The following is a 17,864-nucleotide window of genomic DNA, read 5'->3' as shown; positions in this document are numbered from 1 at the left end:
CAAAAGTGAGATGGTGGAACCAGGTGAAGGCTGATATGGAGAAGATGGGCGCTTCAGAGGAAGATGCAGAGGACCGTTCAAGATGGAGGAGCTTTGTTGGTGCGGCTAAATATCACCTCCGATATAAATGACCCTGGGAGTAAGTAAGTAAGAGTAAGTAAGTATACATGATGAGCAATTATGTATACCTAAAGTATAAAATGTAATAGTCAAATTTTATTACATAATGTACCGGAACAAGAACTGGTAAATTGTATAATATAAATACCTAATCGCTTATACAAAAATACATCGACTTTTTTAAACAATCCCAGTACTTTATTTTTGAAAATGTATGCATAACCAGTTATGATTATATCAGAGACACGTCCAGAACAACATAACCCGTATACACCGCATGTCATCAGCAATAGTCACAGAGAATACAGTCCAGAATAATGCTTTACATTTATTAAATAACTGGTCACATAGCTAATTATTGTTTTAGCAAGCCAAAAACTTGTAAGAAGGGAAGAAACAAATCCTGTTAACGCCAGAGTTACTACTTTTAAAAGTATTAATAAAAAAGGAAACTAAAATAAATAAAGCTAAGCTTAGTAATAAATTGGATGCGAAGATGTCAAGCACTATGCCATTATTTGAAGCCTTCGTAAATAATAAATTAAAAAAAAAATTCTTAACAGTAGAGCCTTCCGAGATATAAGTAGTAAAGGTTTTAAGAATTTTTAGTTTCTTAGAAATTTTTAAGAAATATGAGCGAACATCGGTCAATTTAGCAGCATGTTTATACTGCTAATAACAGCAAAATGAAATGTTTTGGGCTTTGTTATATGCACATAAACATTTCACAGTTTAGTTGGAAAGTAAATTTTTTAATTTAATATTAAATAGATTGGGATAAAATGGCTTTAATTATGTAAATTAAATTATTAGATACAGTACTTAGTAAGTTGAATCGTATTCCCACTTCCTAAATATGGAGGTAATTGGCCACAGAATTGTGTTATGTGTAGCTCCTGGGGTGGTCGGCTTTTTTACAAAAATTACTGTGCGAATGAAAGCCCTAACATATACATGTATTAAACACATTACCACATGGCACTACAATTCTGTTTAATAAATGACCGAAAAACCAAATTAAAAAGTATGCACGCAACTGCATCGTTATCTAACGCAAGCTTGGGTACTAATTGAATAACTTTCTGGCCACTTCCATCCAAAACACGACTTTGGAAATTTTTGAAAGCGTTTAAATGTAGTATTTAGTTTGAGTAAGTAATTTTTAATTTTTAATGATTTTAAGGAAAGAAAGTTATGTGTAAGTATTAATTTCAATTTAAAATGAATGAAAAAGTTTAATTTTATTTTATTTTAAACGACGTTACAGTAAAAGGTCAATGGCGCTAGTAAAAAGTGTAATGGCACATGCAGATTCACAAATATAATATATCTAACTGATTGGTAGTCCAACGCCTTCGATCGTAAGACCATCAGCTCTTGTGATAAAATATTCAACACAAAACAGCTAATTGTGAATTTTAAATGTTTAACTGTTTCATGATAGGTTAACCATCGTACTTACTTGTTGTTGTTCATGTTATATAAAAAAGAGAACAATTTATCACTATGACTTCTATAATTATAAAACTACTGGCCAGCTAGTACTGTCAGTTTCAGCTAGGGTACCTGGTTCGGCTACAATTATAATTATAAGCTAAAGCTTATATTATCATTATTTTGTTCGCACCGCTCGAGTAATGTACGTAATTCACTCAAGCGTATGAAGAATTGTGTGTTCACTTTAATGTTTTTTCCTGAGAAGGAAATGCGTTACTAGGGGCTCCGCTTTAAGCTCATCTGAGCTCCCCGTGTATGGAACTCCCTTTCCTTCTCCTTCTCCACGACCGCTAGGTGTACCCACTAAAACCTCCTCCGCTTCATTTACTGGAAATGGGATCACCAAAAAGGCATTACTTCGGTACAGCAGGGCCTCAGTAGCATGACAATTACTACTCTACTTTTCTAGTCTATTCATGTCCTTCCTCTATCTCCTTTCGCCTCATGATCTTCTCAACCATTTCTGCCACCATGTTCCACTGATCTTGGCTTTCAATCATCTTAGTTGTGATGTTGCCACTCTTCAGGATGCCAAGCTCCACTAAGTACGGTCTTCTCAGCTGGTCGCACCTCTCACAATATTGTATGCTATGCTCTGTAGTGTCTACATCCTGACAGGTTCTGTACTATTCGGATTCAGTTTTTTGCATGCGGAAAAGGTATTTTTGGAAATACTCATGCCCAGAGAGAAACTGTATGAGGGAGAAATCTTGTTCGCCATGTCTTCTTTTGACCCACCGAGCGACATCAGGTATGAGAGTGCTTGTCCATGCTCCTTTCAGACTGCTTGACCATCTTTCTTGCCACTGATTTAGTAGCCTATTCTGTGCTTCATTAGGTTCCATGTCAATATGCCGATGTACCCTTTCCTACTCTTTTGTGCTTTGGGGTGGAACATTTGCTGTGACAAATACTGCGTCAGTTGCAATGGTGCGCTAACCACTGCATTCTCTTGGAGTTATTTTTCTTTGTTCTTGATCTAGAGTACTTCTCGCTTTTGCTGAGTCTAGACTGAGGCTGCATAAAGAGCGATCGATTCAACAACTGTTGCTAGCAATCTTCGTCTACTTGGACTAGGCCCCTGTATATATCCCATTAGTCTGCTCAAACAGGAAGCAAATTTAGTGCACTTCCTAGCATTTCCTAGAAACTTCTTCGATGAGGACTTCAAATGATCGTCTATGGTCCAACGTAACTCCCAGGTATTTGAGCCATCAAGTAAGTTGGACTTCAATTCCGTTGACCTCAAATCTAATATCCAAGAGCTCTCTTCTGTCTCTTCAGGAGCTATTTCTAACCCATGATGTACCCAGGTACTGATCTGACTGATGGCTCTGTTCGCCTTATTCATGAGAAGTCACTCTGGCGAGGCAATCACAACTAACGCTGACATCAGCATAGTCTACCAGGGACACTACTTCAGAGAAAGGAAGTCCGAGCATCTCGTCATAAAGCAAGTTCCATAAAGTGTATCTCAGTATTAAGCCTCGAGGTATTCCACTATGTTTCCATCCCTAAGAAATCTTGCTCAAGTCTTCACTAGTATACCCCTGCCCTTAAATCACTGTTCAATCATGTCTTGATTCCCCTAGACTTCATTATGTATAATATATTCTACCATGATACACTGTTAAAGAAATTCCGGATATCCACGGTAATTACTGCCCTGATTTGTCTGGTTCGTGTGGTGTCGTTTGCCGCACGATCCACTAAGTTTAAAACTTTCTGGACAGCGCTAACCGTACAAAAGCACTCCCTGAGCCCAAACTGGTTCTCAGACAGACCAACAGTTCTTTCCAACTCTACATTCAGGCTGCCCAGAGGTAAATGCTCCAGAAGCTTTCCAAACGTATCCAAAATGCATAGCGATCATTACGACTTTGGTATATTTCCCTGCTTTCCCTCTTTTTTTTCAAGAGAACCAGCCTTGCTTTCTTCCACTCTGATGAGAAATCTTCATCTAGAAGGGCATGGTTCATAGCCTGAAGGACCTTTTGAGGCTGGCTGGCCCTTAGCTGCAATTATAACAACCTCTGAGTGGATACCGTCAGGCCCTGTGTTTTTCTTATTCTCTTGAGGGCATCTTCAAGTTCTGCCTCTGTTAATGTGTGTTGCAGAAATGTTTACACTTTCACACACTTATTACCAACGCAGCTTCATTTAATTTAAAATTCATTTGCAAAGCTCTCTTCTTGTCTCTGCTACTGCTATTTTAAAGTGATCAGGAGACTCATTTTTCCTTGTTTCGCTTATTTTGTCTTCTCAGAAGTCTGCGTACCCTGAGGCTTGTTTTTCTTAGGTCCGAAATTTCCATTGTCCACCGGCAAGCTGGTTTTCTTCACCTACGAACGTCCTTTGGCTTGAGACTTTCCCTGCATGCCCTTTTAACTACCCTAGTCAGTGAGGCAGGATCACTCTCGGACATTCTGCTGAGCTTCTGTTGTATTGCTTCCTTAATTCACAAACAACTTGCATTATCAACTCGCCACCTTACTGTATTCTGTGGTACTCCCTCTGGCCTGCTCATAAATTTTACCTCCATGCATTGATAATAACTTAATATTTCTGTTTCTAGGACTATAGTTTTATATGGAATCCCTCTGAAAAAAATCAATATCCACCCTTGAAGTGGCTTCTCCTCTCATAATCGTTGCTTCACTACCTTCATTTAGACATATTACATTCAGAATTGCTGCCCACTCAACAAGACCTCTACCATCCTCTCTCTCTTGATTCCTCCCATTCCGGAGAATTGGTATTGAGTCTTCTGCTATGGTTGCCTCCCTTCTGCTACATCCAGGGCGCCCATAATGTCTAGTAAGTGTTTCTTTGGCGAATGATAGCAGCTGGAAACTTCAACCACACAAAGCCTTGCCTCCCTCCACTCTAAAGTACAGCTTCCCTTTTGTTGAGTACAAATATTGCGCAGTCTCTCTCTCTGCATCAGTTTTTCAGCTTTCTCCTTTTGGCATTGCTCTGTTTGGTTCACCGACTAGCAATATATAAATATGAGCTTCTGTTGCATTCGCGCACTCCTGTTCACATTCAGTTGTTGACTTTGCATCAACACTATCGTTTTCTGGCTTTGCTTCTTTCGACTCTAAGTATTTAGAGGATAGGATAGATTTTAAATCCTACGACGTGTCCTAAAATTAAAATTACATACTGTTAAAATGATTATGAAATGAGTTTTAAAATTAAATAATATTCTTTTTTAGATTTCCTTACAAAGACATTTTCTCTCATACAAACTATGAGTATAGTGCCATTTGTAAATATGTATGAAATATATCGAATAAATTATTCATAGTTTATATTATCTGTTTATTTATTTGCAGTATACTTAAAAGATAATGGAATTGATCTGAAAACCCATATGCTATAATAATTACTGAAACTCTGGAAAGATTTTAGGTACGCCGAATAAAAAAGTCTGCATTTTTAATGCTTTATTCATGAAAATGTGTTTGAGTAGTGCTAAATAAAGAATTATGTAGAGAGATCTCTATACAATGAGTTCTCCAGCTGAGATACATTTATGTGCAAGGGGGAAGGTAACACGTTGGAGCTCTTGCTGGTGGCATTCCTTGAAGAGTTCACTGAGCTTTCGGGACATAGTAAGGTAAATATACGTAATGTTGTTGCTGCATATACGAAGAGTGTGGATATTGTTGATACATGGGTTGTTGTGGATGCATGGGGAGTTGTGGATACATGGGTTGTTGTGGATACTGTGGATGTTGTGGATATTGACTTCCCGCAGGTTTGCCAACAAACCCTTGGCCCATATCACCATAGCCTCCACGGCCATGACCTATACCTGCACCTGCGTGCACTCCTAGCAGATTTGCACCGATCCCGAGTCCGAAAAGAGAGCCCGAGGAACGAGGAGAAATTCCATTCATCTGTGGGTTTGCTCCATCTTTCTTTAGTTGTTCAAAATTTTGGGTCACGCTGTTGGATGTTGTGGGAGATGTTTCTATGAAGCTGGAGACCTTTTCCTGAAATTGATGAATACGATTATTTACTGTTTATATATGTACTACATGAATATCAGTATGAACTCCAATATTGTAGTCTAAATGTAGTATTGTATGCTTGAGTGCTATTATTACCTTGATTTACATGAATATATCTATTGATATAATGATCATATTTTTTATAAATGTACTTAGTCACTATGATACAAGCGTATGAAAAATAATTATAATTTCTTTATTTGTACATGAGTACAGAGGTAAAAATAAAGCCAAATGGCCCTTTCATACATTTAACTTAAAAATATATAATTTTTATACTAATCAAACAGACAAATCGAAGGAGAGGATTGGAATACTTATTTTAATTTCAAACAAATAAAAAATATATATTTTATCACTTTACAATTTTTCTGAACTGTCGTACTGGTATTTATCATAAATACTCACACATTTTGTAATAGGTATCTACATAATTATATTCATGACAGTAGTAACTAAAACTATTAAGTGATTTACACAAAAAAGCCTCATGTATGGTTCCAGAGATATTTTACATTTATATTACAGATTATCAGTACACTATGAATTATAGTTTGCAATTAAATACCACCATTTTTTATTTTTATGTTACTTACATAATTTCTCTGAATTGTTGAACAATATCAAACATTGCTGATTGCATAATCAGCTGTAAACCCCTTTTAGTTTTTCAGGAAACTCGAATATATGGGTAGGCCTAATGTTTGAAATAACGTTAGGGTTCACACGTCTGAACCCGCACAAAAGTAACATTTCAAAAGTCTAGTAATACTACATATATTTAAAGTGAACACACAATTCTGCATACACATTGCTACGCCTGAGTATATTATATTACTCGAGTGGTGCGAACAAAATAGTAATAATATAAGCTTTAGTTGTTAAGTTTGATTGTAGCCGATCCAGGTACCCTAGCTGAAACTGATAGTACTAGCTGGACAGTACTTATATTAGTCATAGCGAGAATTTTGTGTCTTTTTTATATAACACGAAGTACTTTCTTAAATTTACATATTTCTGTTTTGATCTAAAGGATCAAAGTATAAGATGTAATTTAAAACACAATTCATTAATTACAGTTTATTATTATTGATTTGATTAAGCAACAGGATTTCAAGCATTTGGCATCATTGTAACATACAAAGTTTGTGTAATTGAGCTCTATTTTTGTAACGTGCAATGATGTTATGTAGGATTTTTAAGTGCAGGATACGTTTAAACGGTTTAAAAGTAATTTAAATTGTATCAAACAGGGTTTAGCCCAGAAAGTATGCTTCATTTTTACTCTTGTAAATTTTTGACCTAGTTTCGTTACAGTTTGGATATTTACCACTGTGAATAATGCATTACAAGTTATTGACAATTTTGTAACAATATATTTAATTCTAAAACACAAAATGACCGTAAAATGAGTTATAATATAAAAATCTGCAATTTTAAAAGCTAACTGAGAACAAACGAATTTGAACCCTTGTTAATCAAAATGTCGACTCACTTCACATTCCAGAGAGGATTTCTAAATATTGCATGATCTATGATCTGTTAACGGATATTCATGGTAAAATATCATATTGTCCAATTTATGAATTTCTAGAGAACTTTTTTTGTTTTACAATATACCAATCTTTTAGACTATTTTTCTAACTGCAGTAAAAGTAATTCAAACAGTTAAATATTTCATTTATGTTACACTGATCATGTACGTTACAGATACCAATCTCAAAAGCCTCAAAATGTGGTGAAATATAATTATTACTGTTTAATGTAACTGTATAGACAATATAATACTACATATGTATATTTGGCAAATTTACTGGCCAACAATTAGGACGTACTGTATTGTATTGTGTGTATATATATATTTATATATATATATATATATATATAAATATATACTATATATATATATATATAATATTTCTTGTGTGTGTTTGTATTGGGGCTGGAACTCTCCCTAACGGGTTGACGATTTTAATGAAACTTTTTGTGTGTCTTGCAGTTGGATCCGAGAATGGTTTAGATTCATTTATTCGGTCCAATTTAATAGTTTATTTAATTATTTTTTAATATTTAAATAAATAATTGTTTGTTGTTGGTGAGATGTGTTTTACTTGGATCCGCCAGACTGCGCCACGAACGACACGTAATACAAAGGGGTGAATACTGATACTTAACAGCTGGTGAATATTTTCAGCTGAAAGTTCATCAAAGAGGCAGATAAATTTGCTTTCACATTTAAATAATTAATTAATTTTTAAATATGTTCATATTTTTAAAATTTGTAAATTGCTTGATCAGTTGTGTAATTGCAGATTGCAATATGAGCGTTTCACCAATTGTGCTACGTAAACATTATAATATTACAAACACAGCATAATGTTTTCTATTTTTAATTCCAAGTTTTCCCGACATTTTGTGGCTGCTATCAATTTGTGTGTTGTTTTGTAACATTCTGTAATTTTTGTGTGAGTGCTAATTGTTATAATACATTAATAGAGATTGAAAGATGTTTAAAGTGCATTTAAAAAATATAGTTATTATAAAGTTATTGAACTATTTTGCACATTTATTGATGAGTGTGTATATGGTCGCATACCTCAAACTAACCTAAGTAGCATACAAATCAAAAGGTTGTAGTTTCTAATGTGTGAATATTGTTAACAGTTTAGATATCAGTTTTAACTAATTGGATTTAAAATTATTTGATGTAATTTAATTTTTTAATCTGCAGTCAGTATTGGTCACTCAGTTTCAACAGTTAAGTAGGTACAAATCACATGTGTGGATAACTATTATTCTGCCGTTCAATCGTTGTAGGAATTGGTTTTAAATTAAATTCTATTGGGCCCAGTTCCGACATTATACTGTAATTTTCAATTATAAATTTTATGAACAATGATATTTTTGTTTTAATTTACAACTTAATGTATCGTAATGCCTCTATTGAATGTACAATTTTTTTTAATCTTCAGGAGTGTATATACATAAAAACAAATAGATGGTTTTCCGATTGGGGCGAGAGTATAATAAGTGGCCTCCATCATCAATCGAATTATTGATTATTTCTGAATAGGTATCCAAACTATATCCGAATTGGATTTATAGTTAGTTAAAGGCTGAAGTATAATAAGCAGCCCCATCACAATCGGAATTATTTGATATTTCTGATATAGCCTATCCAAACTATGAATTTCATTTAGTTATTGATTCGGTCAAATTTATTTAAATTTGTTAATTATAAATTGTTGTTGATGTTGGACGTGTTTTATATTGGAATCCGACAGACTGCGCTACGACACTTAATACCAAAGTGAAACTAATACTTAACAGCTGTGATTATTTTCAGCTGAAGTTCACCAAAGAGGCAGAACATTTGTTTACATTTAGATTATCGTTATTATAAAGTGCTTGATTCAGTAGTCTAATGCAGATTGCCAAAGTTAAATGTTCACCAATTGTTCTATGTAAACTTATAATATTAAAACACAGCCCATACGTTCTAATCAATTATAGTATTTGAAAGCATAGAGTAAGCTTAAAACATATAAAAATAAACACCACTCTTATTTCACTATATTTCTGTTCTCAACTTTGGAGGATAAGAGATATCCAGGATATAAAATTGGAAGTTTTAGCTTTTAAGTGAAATTCTTTAGTAAATTTATTAAGTGTTGATTCTTTAAAAGAATGCGCTACGATCGCAGTTTCAACTGTTTTTCTATTTTAATTCCAAGGTTTTCCCGACAGTTTGTGCTGCTATCATGTGTGTGTTGTTGTTTTATAAGGTTCATGTTTCAAAAGTAAAAACGGCTACATTACATTAAAATAACAATATAATGAGTTATAAAAAGTTGTACTACGTGCCGTGTTATAAGTTTATAAAGGCCAGCCAAACTGGCAAAAGAAGAATATAAAAAATAAAACATCGTGTAATTATTGTCGTGAGTGCTAAAAATTGTAAATAGTACATTCATAGAGATTATTGGTCGCATTACCTCAAATAACCTAAGTGCATAAAATAAAAGGTTGTGTTACTATGTGTGAATAACTTTTGTTAACATTTAGCTAATCAAGTTGTTAAAATAACTAATGGGATTTCAAATAATTTGTTGTAATTTACATTTTTGAATCTGCATGTCAAAAATTGTCTCGATAAGTTCAAATTAAGTTAGCATACATAATCACATGTGAGAATAAACTATTGTTAACTAGTGTAGGAATTGGTTTTAAATTAAATTGCTGTTGGCCAGTTTGTTCTATTACTGTAATTTTAAATAAACTATAATGAAAATTCGGTAGTTTAGTGTAGGCTAACAAGAATATCAATAGATGTTATCCATATGTTAATTTGAAGTTTTAGTTAAAATATCCACTTTTAACTGAAATTCGTATAATATTTAAGTGTGCAGTGATTGATCAGTTAATTTTTGGTTTATTAATTAAATTGTTTTTTATCTTGGTTATGTTTTAAATTGGTTCCAGCAGAACAGAATGCGGACGAATCGCAGTTTCAAACTGTTTTTTCTATTTTAATTCCCGGTTTTCCCGACAGTTTGTGCTTTATCAAGTTTGTGTGTTGTTTTGTATCATCGTGTAATTTATTGTGTGAGTGCTAATTGTAATAATTAAAATTAATCGAGAATTACATGTGTCAACAACTATTGTTAATAATGTAAGAATTGGTTTTTTTAAATTAAATTTTGTTGGCCGTTCTGATACTATATGTTAATTTTAAATTGCTAAAATGAATTCAGTAGTTTAGATAGGGCTAATCAGAAATATCAATAATTCGTATTGACGATGGTGGCTGCTTATTATACTTAGCCATTAAATAACTATAATTTGGATCGTCATTTTTGTAGTTTAGATAGGATATTTCAGATATATCAATTAAATTTGATTGTGGATGGTGGCCATTTATTGTACTTACGACCTATAGGGGAATACTTATCTTAGTTATTTAGATATATTTACTTACTGCCTTTAAATAACTATAAATCTAATCGGATCGTCATTTTAGTAGTTTAGAATAGGCTATTCAGAAATATCATCAATTCGATGGAGATGGTGGCCGCTTATTATACTTTCAGCCTTTGAATAACTATAATCTAATTTGGATCGTTATTTTAGTACTTTAGAGAAGCTTTCAGATATATCAATAATTCGATTGTGATGGTGGCCACATATTGTACTTCAGACTTAGGGAATACTTTATTTAGTATATTACATTAGATTAAATTAAATTCTGTTGGCCGAGTTCCGATACTATACTGTATTTTAAATGATTATAATGTAATTCGGTAGTTTAGATAGATTAAACAGAAATATCAATAATTCGATTGTGATGGTGGCCACTTATTGTTACTTCTTCTGTATTTTAGATTTCCCGTAGTCTATTTGTTATACATTTTTATCTAGGAATGTTACTAATTAAAATGAACATAATTCAATACGTTATCTTCATAATCATTGTGTACTATTCTACAAAATTTTATTTTTACAGAAAAAATGCCACGTTTACGTAGGAAAGAGGGACGAATTAGTTATTCAAATCATGTGATTTATATGCTACTTAAATTTGAAATTATGTGACCAAACTGTTAAACAATAGTTATTCACACATAGGACACATCATTTTGATTTGTATGCTACATAGATTATGCGACCCAAATATACTCACTTTGTTCAATAAGATTTTCAAAATTAGTTCAATAACTTCAATTGGAATGACTTTAGTTTTTTATGTACTTCAAAATCTCAATCTCTATTAATGTAATATTACAATTAGCACTCACACAATAATTACACGATGTTACAAAACAAACACACTTATTTGATGAGCAGTTCAAACTGTCAGGAAACCTGGAATTAAAATAGAAAACATTTGAAACTGTGATCGTAGCGCATTCTGCTGGATACAATGTAACAAATTCCAAGATGGTCACAATTAGGAAGTCTCAGCTCCATACACGACGCACACAAGAAATATAAATATAAAGATAATGAAATTCGGTGTTAGTTAGTTTAGAGAGGACTAATTAGAAATATCAATAATTGATTGCGATGTATTGCCGCTTATTATAATCAGCCTTTAAATAACTATAATCTAATTCAGTTCGTCATTTTAGTAGTTATAGATTGGCTATTCAGAAATATCTATATAATTCGATTGTGATTGTGTGGCCACCTTATTATACTCAGCCTATACGGAATAACTTATTTAGTATTTTAGATAAATTAAATTCTGTGGCCAAGTTTCGATACTATTTTGTAATTTTTTTAAACTATAATGAAACTCGTTAGTTTAGATAGGGGACTATTCAGAATTATTAATAATTCGATTGTGGTGTGGCCGCTTTTTATACTTTAGGCCTTTACCTAACTATAATTAATTCGGATTGTTGTTATATAGGCTATTCAGTTATATCAAAAATTCGATTGTGTGGTGGGTCACTTATTATATTCAGCCCGTTATCGGAAATCATTCTAAGGTGTTTGTGTATAACCTCCTGAAGGATTAACAAAAAATGTTGTTACATTTAATGGCATTACAATAATTAAGTTGTAAATTGAAAAAATATACCTGTTATAAAATAGTTTTTTGCAAACTTTTTTACCTTCAGATTAGTAAGTTTTCATTTAAAAACATCCTCTACATTTCACATCACTCATGTGGATACTCACACACTATCGGTTGGGTAGAAGCTGGAGTGTGATTTAAATGTAATGTGATGAAGTTAGATATTGTAATAACTTTTTAATAGACATTTTTATCAAAAACAGCCCAGTATTGTTACAGATTATTTAAAGTTTAAAATTATTGAATTAAAAAGAGTGTACAGGAGGAAAACGTCTGTTCGGGTCTGCTAGTTAATATATATATCTTATTAAATATATATATATATATATATATATTTTATTTAATATATATACGGTGAGTCTTTTAAAGTGATCCAATAGCTAAATTTTTATTTACACGACTTAGCACTACACTTTAAATTTGGAACTTGCTCAATTTTAAGTTTCACTCAGGAATATTCTTTCAAATGTTTTGAAGATGGCTGCCATTTTCCAATATGGTGGCCAACTTTAAAATCTTGTATGGAACACCCTGTATTTTATGTTGTTTTTAGATTCTACTCGAAAATATAAAACATTTTTGCAATTTAGAGTTTTTTTATATCTCTAATGGTTCAGAAGCTACGTGGACTGGAAGTTTTCATCATCAGTTGCATGAATTCATTAAAGCACGTTTAATCAATGTTAATTTTATGTGTTGTTAGTGTTTTGTTATGTGTATAGTTTGTATGTGTTTTGATATTAGACATATTTTACGCTGAGCATTAATCATTTAGCTTTGATATTCATCTAACTTTTCGACTAAATATTTGTTAAAAAAGATTTGAGATAAAAAATATTTCAGAAACAGCGACTTAGATAGAAGCAAACATATTTAAAGAATACATATTTTATTGAACACAATAAAAAAATATCTGAAAAATTAGTATTGTAATAGCAATACCAAAACAAGGACTAGTTCTAATAGCTTAGTAACTTTACAAGTTCAAATCAAATGTTCGAAGTGCCGCCCTTCTGCCTCAATGCACTTTCTGAGTCGTTGCACATGCACTCTTTGTACCCTAATTAAAATGTCTTCGCGCATGTTTTCGGGAGTTGTAGGGGGCGTGCGGTACACCTTATCCTTTATGGCTCCCCACAGAAAAAAATCCAAAGGAGAAAGGTCAGGTGATCGAGGAGGCCACGCTACCGGCCCACCTCTACCTATCCATCGCTCTTCAAATCTCTCACTCACCACATTTCGGGCAGCTTGAGCATAATGCGGAGGGGCGCCATCTTGCTGATACCTCATCGTATTCGGGGTTTGAGTAGGAACATCATCCAAAAGGACAGGGAGAGTTCCTCTGTTAAATTCAGCATACTGCGAACCGTTGAGGTTTGCATAAAATAAGTGGGGACTAATAATCTTACTGCCTAGAATGCCACACCACACGTTAAGCGACCATCGCCTGTGATGATCTGCGGTGGGCATCCAGTGAGGATTAGTAGCAGACCAATAGTGCATGTTGTGCCTGTTTACCTCACCAGTACTCACAAATTTCGCCTCATCGGAGAAGAAAACCATTCCTAAAAACATGGGATTATTTTCAACTTCCAGTAGCAACCAATTGCACAATTGCAACCTACGGAGAAAGTCTGTATACAATAACTCTTGATGTAAACTCTTTTTAAAAGGATGAAATTTGTGCCGTTTTAATATGTTTACAATGGAAGTTTGACTTACTCCTAATCCATTACTTATTTCACGAGTTGAAATATGCGGACAGTCATACACTGATGCTAAAACATCAATTTCAGCTTCTTCTGTTGTAACTCGCTTTGCACGTTGACGCTTTCGAGGAGCCAAAGATCCTGTAGATCGGGCTTGTTTTTCAAGGCGAGCTAACGCACTACATGATGGATGTGGTCTATCAGGATACCTTGCGGCATACAAATTTGCAGCATCGCGTTTGTTCTTGTGACACTCACTAAATATTAACAACATATCCACCTTTTCATCGAACGCCATAACTTCCAAGAATCAGGTTTGAATTTGATTAGAAATTGACAGCTGGATAGTGACAAAATGCAACAATTAGATTTCTAAACAATACTGCAACCCAAATACAGTATGGAACTAAAATACAAATTATTACTTAATAATTAATCCACGTAGCTCCTGAACCATTAGAGATATTAAAAAACTCTCAAATGCAAAAAGGTTTTATTTTTTAGATTAGAATCTAAAAACAAGATAAAATACACCGTGTTCCATACAAGATTTTAAAGTTGGCTACCATATTGGAAATGGCGGCCATATTAACTAAATTTGAAAGTGTATTCCTGAATAAAACTTAAAATTGAGCAAGTTCCAAATTTAAAATGAGGTGCTAAGTCGTATATTAAAAAGTTAGCTATTGGATCACTTTAGAAAACTAACCCGGTATATATAATAAAAATATATATATATAATATAATAAATATATATATATATATATATATATATATATTTCTGCATAATTTTCCAATTAGGTCGAAGATATGAAAAGACAGAAAAATCAATGTTCATATTTCAATTTTCGAGGTTCTAGAACCCTTCCTCAGAAACACACTGATTAATAAAAGAAACAAACTGAAGTAAAATCATATACAATAACGTAACTAAACAAGAGTTTTTACAATTAAATCATATTAAAAAACATGTTTCCGATCAGCTGTATGTAAAAATATATGTTAATGTTTACATTGAACTAAAAATTCATGTAAAATAAGGAAAAGAGAATCATCTAAGGTTGAACCTATATGGTTGCCTTGATTTTAAATCTACCTGATGTGTGATTTAACATTTCTTAAATCAATCAGATTAATACTTTGGTTGGCTTTTGGTTATAAATGGTAAATTCCTTTTAGGTTGGTGCAATTTTCGAGTTTATTTTTTGTGTGTCGAATAGCATGTGCAGATAATGGTCTCTTTTAATTTTGATGAACAACATCCAAACCGATGATTGGTTTTTCTCACTCTTAATTTGGAAATGGGTTTTTCAATATAATTTTTGGGACAGGTAAATTACGTGTTTTGAGGTGCAATCAATGTTGGCTTTAATGGCATATTCTTTTTCAGTTGCACTACTTTAAAAATATATTGAACTTATTAACATCTTACAAAAGCCGCCTCTTGGCTTATTACGTGGATTGCACACGTTATTTCTAATGTTATTACTTCTTGAATTGACTTCATATCTTAGTTTCGGTCTAGATAAAGTAAAAGTAAAAGTAAAAAAGTAAAGTAAAGTAAAGTAAAGTAAAGTAAAAAAAAGTAAAGTAAAAGTAAAGTAAAGTAAAAAAAGTAAAGTAAAGTAAAGTAAAGAATGTCTTATTTTACCAGGCGAAGTTAGGGCTAAGAAGCCCTCTCTAACACTTAACCTGGGGACCAACGGCTTAAAGGTGACTTCCGAACCACCACCAATGGCCGGGCAGGCGGGCCGCTTGCAAGGACAGGATCGCTCAGCGGTCACCTGTCCAAGCAGCAGCCACGCTCGGCGTTGCTTGATCTGGTTATCTTGCGATAACCGCCGTACCCACTACACTGCGCCATTGGCTATAGATAGTATGTTTTGTAAATCTGGTGGTTTTTTAACATACTACTAGGAGCCTTACAAATAAATGAATGAATAAACATACATATGTATATGTATATATATATATATATATATATATATATATATATATATATATATATATGACACTAATCTCTGTAATTTTAGGTTTTCAAAATAGTTCCTTTATCTAACAGTACAGAATGTCACTGCAGGTAATGATTATTAAAAAAAATATTTTACATTCATATATACTAAACATTGCTGTTTCTTCACGTTTACACAAACAACAATATTTTTTATGTGAACTAATCACTTATAATTTGAACTTTTATTACATTCTTATTTAAAAGATTGTCAGGTAATTTATTACGATAACTTTCAATCGTATTAAATTTGTCGTATTACAAATTTATATTTTATGAATATATTTTTATACGTCGGTGTAATTAAATCTATTTATATGTCAGACTAAAGTAACATTTAATATCAATTTTATGGTCACAAGGCATAAAAATAAACATATTAAAGTAAAAATCAAGAAAACATCTATTTTCATAAGTTTGTTTTTTCTTAGCTGTTTATCGTACCGTTGTCTATGGATTACATACTTTGCGGATATATTTAAAAGCATTATAGTTTTTACGTAAATATGTATTTACATTGACAATAATGGCCAACAAAAGCATATATAACTAAATATGTAATCACATATACATTTTTTACCGTCATGTCACTGCGAACCATCGCTACTACCAGGCAGAAACAGATGAGTTTCTTAAACACCATTTTCTGTAACAACAACTTGTACATAATTTCCTGCAACAACAACTTCTTTGTATAATCATATCTTTAATATTTTTCACATAGTGATTTATTGCTTGTGTTTCTTTCAAATAATAGTATTCTAAATAATTTTCAGACGATGAACTAGGTATAGAGTAAAATTAAGTTACAGATAAAAAATTGTAATTTAAAATACTAATGTACTGTGTAAAATATTTGATTTTATATTTTGTTATTTGTATTTGACACAGTCATGATTGTACTCAACTTGTTTGCAAATTTAGTTATTCTGTTTTTTATCTCTATCATCATGGTTACTCATTAAACCAATAAAAAAATGCTAACGCTCAGCCAAATCCCATGGAGTCACATGCGTCATCACCCAACTCGGCTTCATCAGAAATGTCAAGTTTATAGGTAAGTTATTTTACGACATACCGAGCAGACAGACAGACAGAAACAAAATTACTGTTGTAATTATTATATTTGATTAATTTAATTTCTATGAAAAAAGAATACAAAATAAATCCTCAATTTACATATATTTATTTGTAACAGATATAATTTAATAGTCCACGAATACAAAAGTAAATGCAATTCCTAAAACCATATTTAGGTTAACATTCGTTTGTAGGGGATTCATTGAATTCAAGTAAATAAAATACAATAGCATATTACCCATTAGTTCTCCTCTTCATTATTGTTGAATTTATAATTTATTTGAAATTTTATATTTATTTAACTCAATAAGAAATGTTCGTTCCTATAAAGCATTAAAGTATAGTAACGCTGACATATAATTTCTTTCCATCTGCAGTAAATAATTTATAAAAATATACTATTAATTAAACTAAACGTAAATTCATATTGGGAACTGCATTACTTGATTATAGTGTCAGAATGTTTTTACCATCAAATTAGTTTTTGATTATTCAAGAAATTATTAGCAAACTGTATAGATGCAAATGAAATATAAAATAAATATTGTTATAGAATTATCAATTAAACTTCCGTATGACAAAACATTTTATATACAACATAACAACTTACCTTTCGTGGCGGATATCTTGAAGTATGAAGCGAGACTGTGAATTTAATCAGAAGTATATTGTCTTATATAGTCATCATAATCAGTTATGTGCAACAAAACCATACTCCGTAACAGTTTTGATATCAAGCGCACAGACTTTCCATTGTTTTTTGGCTGATTAGCGTAAACATTGATAAAACGTTCCTTAGTCATTAAATCTTAAAAAGACAGATACTAAAATTAATGACCCTCGATATC

General features: G+C 32.4%; 1 protein-coding gene across 1 annotated transcript; it reads right to left on the bottom strand.

The window, feature by feature from the left end:
* Window positions 1–5,051: 5,051 nt before the first annotated feature.
* On the bottom strand, window positions 5,052–17,652 carry LOC124370186 (altered inheritance of mitochondria protein 3-like). The gene is made up of 3 exons (XM_046828478.1): window positions 17,627–17,652; window positions 16,517–16,582; window positions 5,052–5,618 (listed from the first exon to the last, which is right to left on the bottom strand). Exons 2-3 carry the CDS (start codon window positions 16,577–16,579, stop codon window positions 5,214–5,216), a joined length of 468 nt encoding a protein of 155 aa, XP_046684434.1. The 5' UTR covers window positions 16,580–16,582; window positions 17,627–17,652; the 3' UTR covers window positions 5,052–5,213.
* Between the last annotated feature and the right edge of the window lie 212 nt (window positions 17,653–17,864).

The sequence above is a fragment of the Homalodisca vitripennis genome, unplaced genomic scaffold (genome assembly GCF_021130785.1).
Source record: "Homalodisca vitripennis isolate AUS2020 unplaced genomic scaffold, UT_GWSS_2.1 ScUCBcl_45;HRSCAF=774, whole genome shotgun sequence".
Lineage (NCBI taxonomy): Eukaryota > Metazoa > Arthropoda > Insecta > Hemiptera > Cicadellidae > Homalodisca > Homalodisca vitripennis.
The sequence above is the reverse complement of the archived record's forward strand: the minus strand, read 5'-3'. Positions and strand labels throughout refer to the sequence as shown.

Bases quoted from the DNA above. Each gene is read 5' to 3' on its own strand.
- LOC124370186 (XM_046828478.1), bottom strand. From the start codon at position 16,579: ATGGTGTTTAAGAAACTCATCTGTTTCTGCCTGGTAGTAGCGATGGTT. The intron at 5,619-16,516 runs GTAAAAAATGTA...CATCAATTTCAG, and splicing joins TGGTTCGCAGTGACATGACG to GAAAAGGTCTCCAGCTTCAT.